Genomic DNA, 9,932 nt, shown 5'->3' with positions numbered 1-9,932 from the left:
TTATTAGTCACCCGCATATATACAAAGGTGTTTTGGATATACTTGCAAAACTTCATCTTTAAGCATTTCACCGTGAATGTTTAATTTAAGGAGTTTGATATTGTGGCATAATTTGCCAGATGTACTCTGGAAAAAAGGAACATTTTCTTATAAATAATCTGTTGGTAATACTGGGTAGATACGCAAAACACAATAGTCCAGTTCTGTTCCCTACTTTAATGATTCGAAGATTGAGCTGCAATATTACTTAAAATCCATTAGCAACCTGAAAAATAACAAGGCAAAAAAACGCCGATTCGAATATGTAAAGTTTTAATTTATTGTGTTCAGATTTGTAATTACCTACGGATCGCAGTGTTTTGTGTGTGTGTTTTGTTTTGTTCAGTTGTCTCTTTGTATTATTTTATGATCAATAAAAGAGACCAACTCTCAGGAAGGCTGGAAGTATGGTTAAGGATACCAGTCATCCTGGTTTCTCTTCCCTTCCCACTGGTAAGGGTTATAAAGCATAAAGGCACGAACTTCCAGACTCAGAGACAGTTTCTTCTCGTAAACTATCAGATTACTAAACTCTGCCCCTACCACTGACTCACACTGGTGTGTGTGTTTTCACACTGCGTGTACTGAGTAGTGTTTACCTTGTGTGTTATTTGACCTTGTGCTTGGTGCTTCTACTGTTGTGTGTATCTTTCGGCGTTTCCTTAATGTCTCTGCATTGGAGCACACATGCAAATAAGCATGTCATTGCACCCAAATAAACGGAACGGAACTGATCCACGCCACCTGTTGTGAGTGAGCGCGGAAGAGCGGGGCAGTTTGAGTTTTTGTAGAGATTAGCCTCGTTTCCGCCAGTCTCTTCTAACGTGTTGCTGTGGGCTCGCCAGTTCACTGAGCAAAGCGCTCTGCTGATTCGAGTCTGGGCCGGCGGACGACTCAGGCGCTGGGAGGAGCTCAGTTCTGTTTCAGCAATACTGAATACCGCGTTTAATAAGACATGATGTAGAATTGATAGTTCCAATAGTTTTGTTTCTTCTGTATGGAAAGATACGTGGTTTGAGAGGCAAGATGATATATTTTTGTGACAATATAGAGGACATATATGTACTTAATGGGGTTGTCGAGTACAGTTGTCTCTCGCGGGGTAAAAACCGCAAAAGTACGATGTTTTTGTCTTGAATTGTTATATGTACACTTGCTTGTATTGTAATTTTTCTTATTGTTTATGCATAAATACATAAAAAAGTGCCGAACTACACTCACTATACTGAGCTATCACACACGTAGAGCTGCAACTGAGTAACATTACAACAGTACGACATCAAATGGTGATTTTCTTATGTACAAACATCACAACAAAGGCAAAATCAAGTGTTAATGGGCAACGTGCTCAGTTTTAGGGGGTCTTTTAGTGATGAACCTATAAATGATAACTTATGGGTGCTACTATATAGCAGGAATTTGTGTTATAAAGCTTGATTCTTCAGTCTGCATGGACGTGCACTGCGTGTGCAGAGTGCGTCTTGTACTGTACAGCTTAGAAGTGCATTCTAAACCCGAGAGCAGGAGGCCCTCCTTTGCACAAAGAGGTGTTGGAGTCGGGAACAAGCTACACAAGCACGTAATTGAAGACGATACGGTTTTGTTTTTTCGAGAAACACCTGGATGAGATGAGATCCTTAGATCGATTTACAACTAACAGTAGATGGGACGAACGGTCTCCTCTAGTAAACATTTTAATACTCCTGTGTTCTGGCTTTACGTGTATTGCCGGCGCAGACCATTGCTTACGAATGTTACAATTTATTTTGAATTTCAAGTATCAAATAAATTGTAACAAAAGAACACCGACATAGTCTCCAGCAAAACAAACCACTCAGTATTAAAGGAACTCCAAAGCCACGCTGCTTCCCAAGTTCTGCTAATTGGAAGACGGGTCCTACGAAATCACACCCAAGATTGTCTACGCAACTGAGGGGGAAGGAATGGGGCGTGTTGCTACAGGAACTGGGGTAGGAAAAACACACAGCCGGGAGGGCGTCGCGTTGTTAGACGTCATACACGAGTTCCGGCCAAGATGGCGGATGTGCTGTGTTACGCTAAATGAAGTGTAGTTCATTTTAGTATTAAAACTATTCTCTCTCGACTACAAAGATTTGTTTTACAGGTTACACTGCTAAAGGTTGGGTTTGTATCTCTGAGGAGTAGCGCTTTTTCATTGCGCAGAACACGAGAGTCCGCTGACTGCTATGTCGACGGCGATGGAGACAGGTTCGTACGGGTCTGTTTACTTGCGCCAGCTGAGAGTAGTGCGGTCGCGGGTTATGGTTTATCTGCTGCTGTGAAAGTGGCGTGCACACCTCGTCTTTATTTGTATGCAGTTTCTGTCTAATATACTAAAAGGGCGTACGTCAGCGTGTTGAGGTGGATGGGGAGTGCTTACGTATTGAATCCGTGGTTCCTGTCCCTTGGCGTGTTTGTAATGCTCTCTTCTTCGCCGACAGAGGAGCAGGCGAGAAACCGCTTCCAGTCGGAGCTGGAGTTCGTGCAGTGTCTCGCTAACCCCAACTACCTGAACTGTGAGTCGCTCTTTCACCCTCTTAATAATAATAATAATTCCTTATGCTTATATAGCACTTTTCTGGGCACTTCACTCAAAGCGCTTTACAGGTAATGGGGATCCCCTCCACCACCACCAGTGTGCAGCCCCACCTGGATGATGCACCAGTACGCCCCACACACCAGCTCTCAGTGGGGAGGAGAGCAGAGTGATGAAGCCAGTTCAGAAACAGAGATTATTAGGAGGCCATGACTGGTTAAGGCCAGGGGGAAATTTGGCCAGGACACCCCTACTCTTTTTAAAGAAACACCCTGGGATTTTTAATGACCACAGGGAGTCAGGACCTCGGTTTTACGTCTCATCTAAAGGACAGTTCCTTTTTACAGTAAAGTGTCCCCGTCACTCAGTACCTGGATGGGAGACCTCTTGGGAAAAACGTTGGTTGCTGGTGGAAGAGGTGTTAGTGGGGCCAGCAGGGGGCGCTCACCCTGTGGTCTGTGTGGGTCCTAATGCCCCAGTATAGTGATGGGGACACTATACTGTAAAAAGGCACCATCCTTCAGATGAGACGTAAAACCGAGGTCCTGACTCTCTGTGGTCATTAAAAATCCCAGGGTGTTTCTCAAAAAGAGTAGGGGTGTAACCCCGGCATCCTGGCCAAATTTCCCATTGGCCCTTACCAGTCATGGCCTCCTAATAATCCCCATCTCTGAACTGGCTTCAGCACTCTGCTCTCCTCCCCACTGAGAGCTGGTGTGTGGTGAGCGTTCTGGCACACTATGGCTGCCGTCGCATCACCCAGGTGGGGCTGCACACTGGTGGTGGTGGAGGGGATCCCCATTACCTGTAAAGCTCTTTGAGTGGAGTGTCCAGAAAAGCACTATATAAGCGTAAGGAATTATTATTACTACTATACTGGGGCATCAGGACCCACACAGACCGTTGTTCCCAGGAGGTCTCCCATCCAGGTGCTGACCAGGCTCTCACCTGCTGAGCTCCAGTGGGCTGCCAGCTGGGAGCTGCAGGGTTATTTGGCTTAAATATCTTAAACCTGGACTGAGCCCCGCGGGTCCTAAAAATAAACCTCGGCAGCTTCTGCTCTTCTGCCCGTCTCTCAGTTGCTTCAGTGGAGTAACTGTTTTTAACTAGTGCTCAATTTAAACTTGCGGTACATTATTAATTAAAATGTGACCACTGACCTGGGTTCCGAGATGGACGTCTGGGTTCTGTTCCACCCGAGCTCTCGGCTGCACAGCGGGTCTGATTCACCTCTCAACAGTAACGCTCGTCTCTAGCCCGAGAGGGGTCTTATAGATAACTTTTCCTTTAGTGCATTTGAGTCATTGACAGTAAAAGAAAGGAGGAACCGCGCGCGAAGGCTGTGTGAGCTGACGGCTCTGTCTTGTGGTCCCAGTCCTGGCTCAGAGAGGCTACCTGCGAGAGAAGCCCTTTGTGAACTACCTGAAGTACCTGCTGTACTGGAAGGACCCGGAATACGCCAAGTACCTGAAGTGAGTGTCTGTGTCTGGCTGTGTTCAGAGGCTGTTTGGTCTCTCAACTCTATTACAAAGGAACAAGTAATAGGTTTATTCCATGCTGAAAAGAGAAGAAAGAAAACACAACATTTCGGCTGTGGAGCCTTCTTGGCTGACACCCAAAGAAGGCTCCACAACCGAAACGTTGTGTTTTCTTTCTTCTCAATTCAGCATGGAATAAACCTATTACTTGTTCCTTGCCAGCCTACGCATGCTGAGGCGGCCACCCACCTGAACTATATATTACAAAAGTATTGATTAAGCTATTTATTCGTGAATGTCGATTTTATCTTCATTTCAATGTAGCATCATGATATGTGTTATTTATGCCTTTTCTTTTTATCTGTCTTTTTTTGTATCTCTGGTACCACAGAAGCACCCTAACAACCCAAAGGGTTGGTTTGACAAGAAAGTTGACTTTGACTTTGATTCTGGCACTGTCTCATGCTGGATTGGGACCGCAGTCTCTGCATGACCAGGCTCTCTGTATTCTGCACTTGACAGTCTGTGCCCTGCCCTCTCGGATCAGTTGATCAGATTATCCTCATTGTAGTTACAGACCTGGCTCAGAATCTGCCCCTTAGTAAGGCGGAGGTAACACTTTAAAGTATTCTAACAGCCTGGAAGACATGAGAAATTCCAGTGCAATACTGTGGGAAGAGCAGTGGGATATTGTAGATCCTTCCTTCAGAGTTCTGGTGTTACCCACAGGTATAAACCCCAGGCCCTTATGTATGGGATACATTAATTTTCCTGTAGTCTTCGGTTAGAATTCATTGTGTTTTCAATTTGAGGACATCATCATTAAGTATGGGCTTGTGAAAGCAAAAGTATGGCTAGCGTCTAAGTCTATAAGTTATGGCTTTGAACATAATGTTTAATTCTTAAGGAATAATGACATTCAAACCGAAAATACATTCTGCATGGTGATGTGGAAAAAGTCAGGCATGAAGAGAGGCTCAGTCTGGCGGGCCGAGGCCCAGCCCCCAGCCTGTGGGTGATGGAAGTTGGGGGGGAAATGAACCGAAGGGCAGCTGCAGAGGTGGAGATGGGGTGGAGGAGGGATGCTAAAAGAGAAGCAGGGAAGTAATGGGCTTGCTGGGGTTTTCGGGACACAAGAAATACGAGTTAGGGCAGCAGAGATGAAGGGGGATCTGAGGGCTGTCCCTCCTCCTGAACGCTCGTTAAAAGCTGCCTTGGTGGCCCTGTGTGTGACCGTGCCCCTGTCTCCCGCTCCCTGCCCAGGTACCCCCAGAGCCTGCACATGCTGGAGCTGCTGCAGTACGAGCACTTCCGCAAGGAGCTGGTGAACGCTCAGTGCGCCAAGTTCATCGACGAGCAGCAGCTCCTGCACTGGCAGCACTACTCCCGCAAGCGCACGCGGCTGCAGCAGGCCCTGGCGGAGCAGCAGCAGCACGGCAACGCCGCGGCCAAGTGAGGCCCGCGGGCAGGCGGGGGATCAGGCTGGCGCTGGGCTGCCCGGGGGGGGCCCCTTGAACTGAGGAGACTCCGAGTTTCAGCCCCTGCAATAAGGGCGAAGGCTGGTGGCTGTGGCAGAGCTCTGCACTGCAGCCTTGAACACCAGCCCTGCCAGCGTCCTGTCCATCACACAGCGCCCTGGGACGCCGTGCGCAAACCTCTCCTCCCGATCGGCACCGTTCCTGCAGTGTTTCACCGGGCGTAACAAAGATCCAACACCGTTAACACCGTTATTCTCTAACGAGCAACACAGGCTCCGATCATGCATCTTTTCATTAAGACTTGTTTCTTTATTTGGCCTGTATTCAAGGTTTGCCTCCAGCAGTCACTGACTGGAAACTCAAGGTCCTTTGTGTCATTTATTTTGTATTCAGAATTCAGTGGGGTTAACTCAGTCCACTGCGATATTATTTGTGATACCAATTTTCTAGTAAAGACATTTTTCCATATGCTTTAGGGGTTTTATTTTATAATGATCTTTCCTGCACAGGTGTTGCTGTAAGGTGAGGAGCTTGATGGGCTCACTGTAGTTTGAATTTGTGTGTGCCTGTCCGTTGTGTTTCCCAGGGTACGTTTCCCGGCCGTTTAATTAATAAAGTTTAAAATTCCATATAAGTCAAACAAATGAAAAATCAAAATGAGTGCAGTTACCTACGGTCACATGAGATGTTTTTCTTGTTGGTAGCAATATACCTTTTTTGACCACTTCTAGCTTTAGTATTTTTTCCAATAATAGTAATTAAAGCCAGAATGAAACTTATTAATGTTTGAAATAATTTCACCCAATGGAGTCCTATCGGTTTAATACGCTTGATCTTGTGTTACTGTAGGGTATTGAAAATAGCTTAAATGTGACCTCCACAAAGAATTGAGCTCACTGGAGCTCTCCCATGTGAACAGAAGGGGACAGAGTCCCCTAACCACAAACAATGAAACAAGAAAAGCCCAGTGGGAAGTCCTCGCCCATTTTAGTGCGCACAGTTAAAATGAAAAGACTAAAGCATCATTCACTGACCAAAAATGCTATTTTATTTGGATTTTTAATGCTTTTGCAGAAGTACCAGTTCCACAGACCAATATGCACATTCATTTCTTATGTTGAAGTTTCTTTTGATACAAGGCAGGTGTCTGGTCACCCTGAATTACCTGACCCCTACGCCAGGAGGGGCAGTACTCAGCCCGGCCCAGGGGGTCCGAAGAGCTGCTACCAAAGCCCTGTGGAGGATTACGAGTGAATTGTGAAAGAGAGGCTAGGAATAGTGAAATCTTTGTTCCAAGAGCAGGTCAACGTCCAAATGACAACAGCAATCTCTTAACATTGTTTTAATAATGAATTAACCCACTAGAACAAACCAATTGTTCAGTACTCTGAACGTATAAGATCATAGGTGGCCAACCCTGCTCCCAGAGAGCCATGGTCCAGCAGGCCTTAAAGGTCACCCTGAAATCTGTAGATGGTTTAATCAATTTAGTCAGTTAATTGGTTCCCTTAAGTTAGGAATGCCCAGTGCCTCTTGCTAATTGCAATGTGTTGGCATTTTCAAATGATATCCGAACCAATAAACTGCTGAAGTGGTCCAGATTAATTCTTCCAAGTGTTTTTTAAGGGGGACCCATGAAACATGCTGGACTCGTTTGTCTCCGGGAGCAGGGCCAGTCACCCCTGTGTTAGATCATCCTTGGTCACCTGGGGCTTCTCTTCTGCTGCGATGGCACTGATCACCTACACAAAACAAACAGCAGGGGAGCAGGGGGAAGGAGCAGAGAGCCTTTGCAGGAGGCCCTCTGGACGGGGGCTGGATCTCTGTACAGCTGGGCAGTGGGGGGATCACCGTCTCGTTTAAGGCGCCATGGACACAGGGACAGCTGGGTGGCCAGAGTGGGATCTAATCCTCTGTAAACATCATGCGCACCAGGTCGGCCTTGAAGCACTCCTCCTCCACCAGCTTCTGAGGCTGCAAAACACAGGCAGAGAGAGACCTTGCCAGCCCAGGACCTCAGAACCACGCCAGCGCTGGCTGACAGCAGGGCTCATTGGTCCTGGTGGCCCACAGCGTGATAAGATAAGTTCACTTTATTGGCCATTTACAATCGCTTGTATTAGGAATTAATCTTTTCGCAGACCCCAGCTTGCTCTCCATGAGACACAGTCAGGGAGAGAAGCTTGGGGTCGGAGCGCAGGGTCAGCCATTTATACGGCGCCCCTGGAGCAGCTGGGGTGAAGGGCCTTGCTCAGGGGCCCAACAGAGTAGGATTTCTCTGCTGGCCGCGGGATTTGAACCGGCAACCTTCCAGCCACAGGCTGCTTCATAACTGCTTGTTTGAAACTTGTCCTTGTCCTCAGAAGTTTGGAATTTTATGTGACCTGTGCAACGCAACACCCTATTGGCAGCGGCCTTCAGAGCTGGAAACAGTTACAGTTCAGACGAATCCTGGTTTATCTGTGTAACGAGAGCTGGGCTGGAAGGAGACCAGGCGGGCGGGGTCTCCGGGACAGAGCGTGTGCGTGTGTGGGGGGGGGGCTCACCGTGCCGTATCTCAGCAGTGTGGGCACGCCGCTCAGCTTCAGCACCTTCCTGAACTCGTTGTTGGGGTCCTTCCAGCTTCCAGGGAGTGAGAGGAGAGGGGAGGGGGAAAAAAAAAAGGTGAGATGCAGTTCAATCACTGGAAAGGGGGGGGGATTGGCGTTTGTAGAGTTCTAGAGCACGGCGCCCCCTACTGGAACGAGCACAATGGCACAGGCTGGAGCTCTCACGCCTTCACGTTTGTGAAGGCTCCAGTGTGTGCTTGCTGCTGTGCCAGCGTTCCACCTCCGAGCAAAGACTTCTTGGGGTGACACAGCAGGGCTGGGTACCACCTCAGCTGCACAGGTTCAACATTCCCCTTTCCAAGACTGGTGTTTGCACTTTACGTAAGCAGACACCTCACAGTGCGTGACCCTTACCCTGTATTGTTTTTATCCCAGTGTAGTTCCAAAAGTTGTCTGGAAGGCTTGTGCAAGACTGGTGCGTTTTACCAGTAACTTACAGGGCGGACTCGACCCTCACCGATGTAAGAATGCGTTTTGCGTCTCTAGAAACACACGCTGGTCGCCCACAGCCAGAGCCCCGAGTTTAACGATGGCAAAAGCGGATCTTAAACACTTACTAGGGCCTGTCTCCGACTTGGCAGTAGATGAACACGGAGCCCGCAGGCAGGTGTCTCAGCTCCGCCCGCACGACCGGCTCCGCTGCAGGAAACGACACGGTTAGAGCTTGGGTACTGTGGTCAGCTGCAGAAATCGGGGGTCTCACTGTAACACCCCCTCTCACACACCTGCGCCGACAGTCCATGATGTTGCTGGAGTTACACCTTACATAACGCCTCACTGTACTCTGAATCAAAGTTCACTGGCGCGTACCAGCCAGCCCGACTGACAGAGCCGACCAGTCTGTCTCAGTCTCACACTGGACATTAAAACAAGTCAAAATCGCCAAGTCACCCTTACAGCCAAAACACTACAGAACGAGCTCACCTTTTTTCCCCCAGCAGCACCTTAAGCTCAAATGCAGTACCACCGCATGTGACTGTACTAGACCAAACAACGGCTGTGGGCGGCACCTGATTCATTTCTGGGGTTTGTTTTCTTTTAGGTGGGGGTGAAAGGCATTGTACACTTATCTAGACAGCGCTCAGTTTGCGAACTGCTCTTTTCTTTCCCCGAGTGCCGTTTAACAACACGACTGCGTAAAAGAGAAAAGGCGAAAGACGCTTAAAGAAATCGCCCATCTTTCACGGGTCCACGTCTCCACATCCAGAACCGAGTCATACTGGGGCGCTGCAGACCGAGGCGGTCCTGCTGCACCCACCCACATCACAATCCTCCTGCTGCATTATCGTTACTACTAGTTATGGTACCCACAGGGCGCTGCTGTGCACACTGCCGCATTACCTTTCACGCAGTCTGGGCACCAGCTCACTCCCTTGTCGTCTTTGTCGCCTGAGAAGTAGGCGAACACGTCTTTGCCCGTCCGCGCCGACACCGCCCGGGTGAACTCGGCAAAACCGCGGACGTGTACTTCCTCGTATTGGGTCATATTCAAGTCCTCGAGGATTTAATAACCCGATCTGAACTGCTCTTTCCTTCCTGGAAATGTTACTGTGCGGCAGCTGCCCCAGTCACGCCGAGCTAGAGGCGGTGAGGGTCTGCTGACTCCTCTTTCCGCCTGCTGGAGTCAATGAGCTGCCCCTGACGCCTTAAAGCGGTACCGCTAGCAAAGTTGCTTTTACTTTTGTTTCCTTGTTGCGTCTCTGACGACGTGGGTATGTGAAAAGAAAAAAGCAACAATAAAATGCTTTAAGAGCACGAAAAATGTGATTTA

At 48.2% G+C, this 9,932-nt stretch overlaps 2 protein-coding genes across 2 annotated transcripts; one reads left to right on the top strand and one right to left on the bottom strand.

The window, feature by feature from the left end:
• The first annotated feature begins 2,054 nt into the window (after nt 1–2,054).
• med31 (mediator complex subunit 31) lies at nt 2,055–6,017 on the top strand. The gene is made up of 4 exons (XM_088906951.1): nt 2,055–2,268; nt 2,502–2,576; nt 3,972–4,068; nt 5,338–6,017. The coding sequence occupies exons 1-4, from the start codon at nt 2,247–2,249 to the stop codon at nt 5,528–5,530; spliced, it is 387 nt and encodes a 128-aa protein (XP_088763077.1). The 5' UTR covers nt 2,055–2,246; the 3' UTR covers nt 5,531–6,017.
• Nucleotides 6,018–6,580: 563 nt separating this feature from the next.
• On the bottom strand, nt 6,581–9,788 carry txndc17 (thioredoxin domain containing 17). Its single transcript, XM_088907052.1, has 4 exons — nt 9,503–9,788; nt 8,719–8,800; nt 8,099–8,174; nt 6,581–7,526 (listed from the first exon to the last, which is right to left on the bottom strand). Exons 1-4 carry the CDS (start codon nt 9,645–9,647, stop codon nt 7,458–7,460), a joined length of 372 nt encoding a protein of 123 aa, XP_088763178.1. The 5' UTR covers nt 9,648–9,788; the 3' UTR covers nt 6,581–7,457.
• Nucleotides 9,789–9,932: the final 144 nt, after the last annotated feature.

Source organism: Atractosteus spatula, chromosome 27, assembly GCF_055471065.1.
Source record: "Atractosteus spatula isolate fAtrSpa1 chromosome 27, fAtrSpa1.hap1, whole genome shotgun sequence".
In the NCBI taxonomy this organism is placed as follows: Eukaryota; Metazoa; Chordata; class Actinopteri; order Semionotiformes; family Lepisosteidae; genus Atractosteus; species Atractosteus spatula.
Note: the sequence above shows the minus strand (reverse complement) of the source record. Positions and strands in the feature narration are given on the sequence as shown.

What these genes read in the sequence shown, in the direction of transcription:
- txndc17 (XM_088907052.1), bottom strand. Translation starts at nt 9,647, where the DNA reads ATGACCCAATACGAGGAAGTACACGTCCGCGGTTTTGCCGAGTTCACC. An exon ending in GTGCCCAGACTGCGTGAAAG is followed by an intron (nt 8,801 to 9,502) that starts GTAATGCGGCAG and finishes CGTTTCCTGCAG; the next exon opens with CGGAGCCGGTCGTGCGGGCG. An exon ending in CAAGTCGGAGACAGGCCCTA is followed by an intron (nt 8,175 to 8,718) that starts GTAAGTGTTTAA and finishes ACTCCCTGGAAG; the next exon opens with CTGGAAGGACCCCAACAACG.
- med31 (XM_088906951.1), top strand. Translation starts at nt 2,247, where the DNA reads ATGTCGACGGCGATGGAGACAG. An exon ending in GTCGACGGCGATGGAGACAG is followed by an intron (nt 2,269 to 2,501) that starts GTTCGTACGGGT and finishes CTTCGCCGACAG; the next exon opens with AGGAGCAGGCGAGAAACCGC. An exon ending in GAATACGCCAAGTACCTGAA is followed by an intron (nt 4,069 to 5,337) that starts GTGAGTGTCTGT and finishes CTCCCTGCCCAG; the next exon opens with GTACCCCCAGAGCCTGCACA.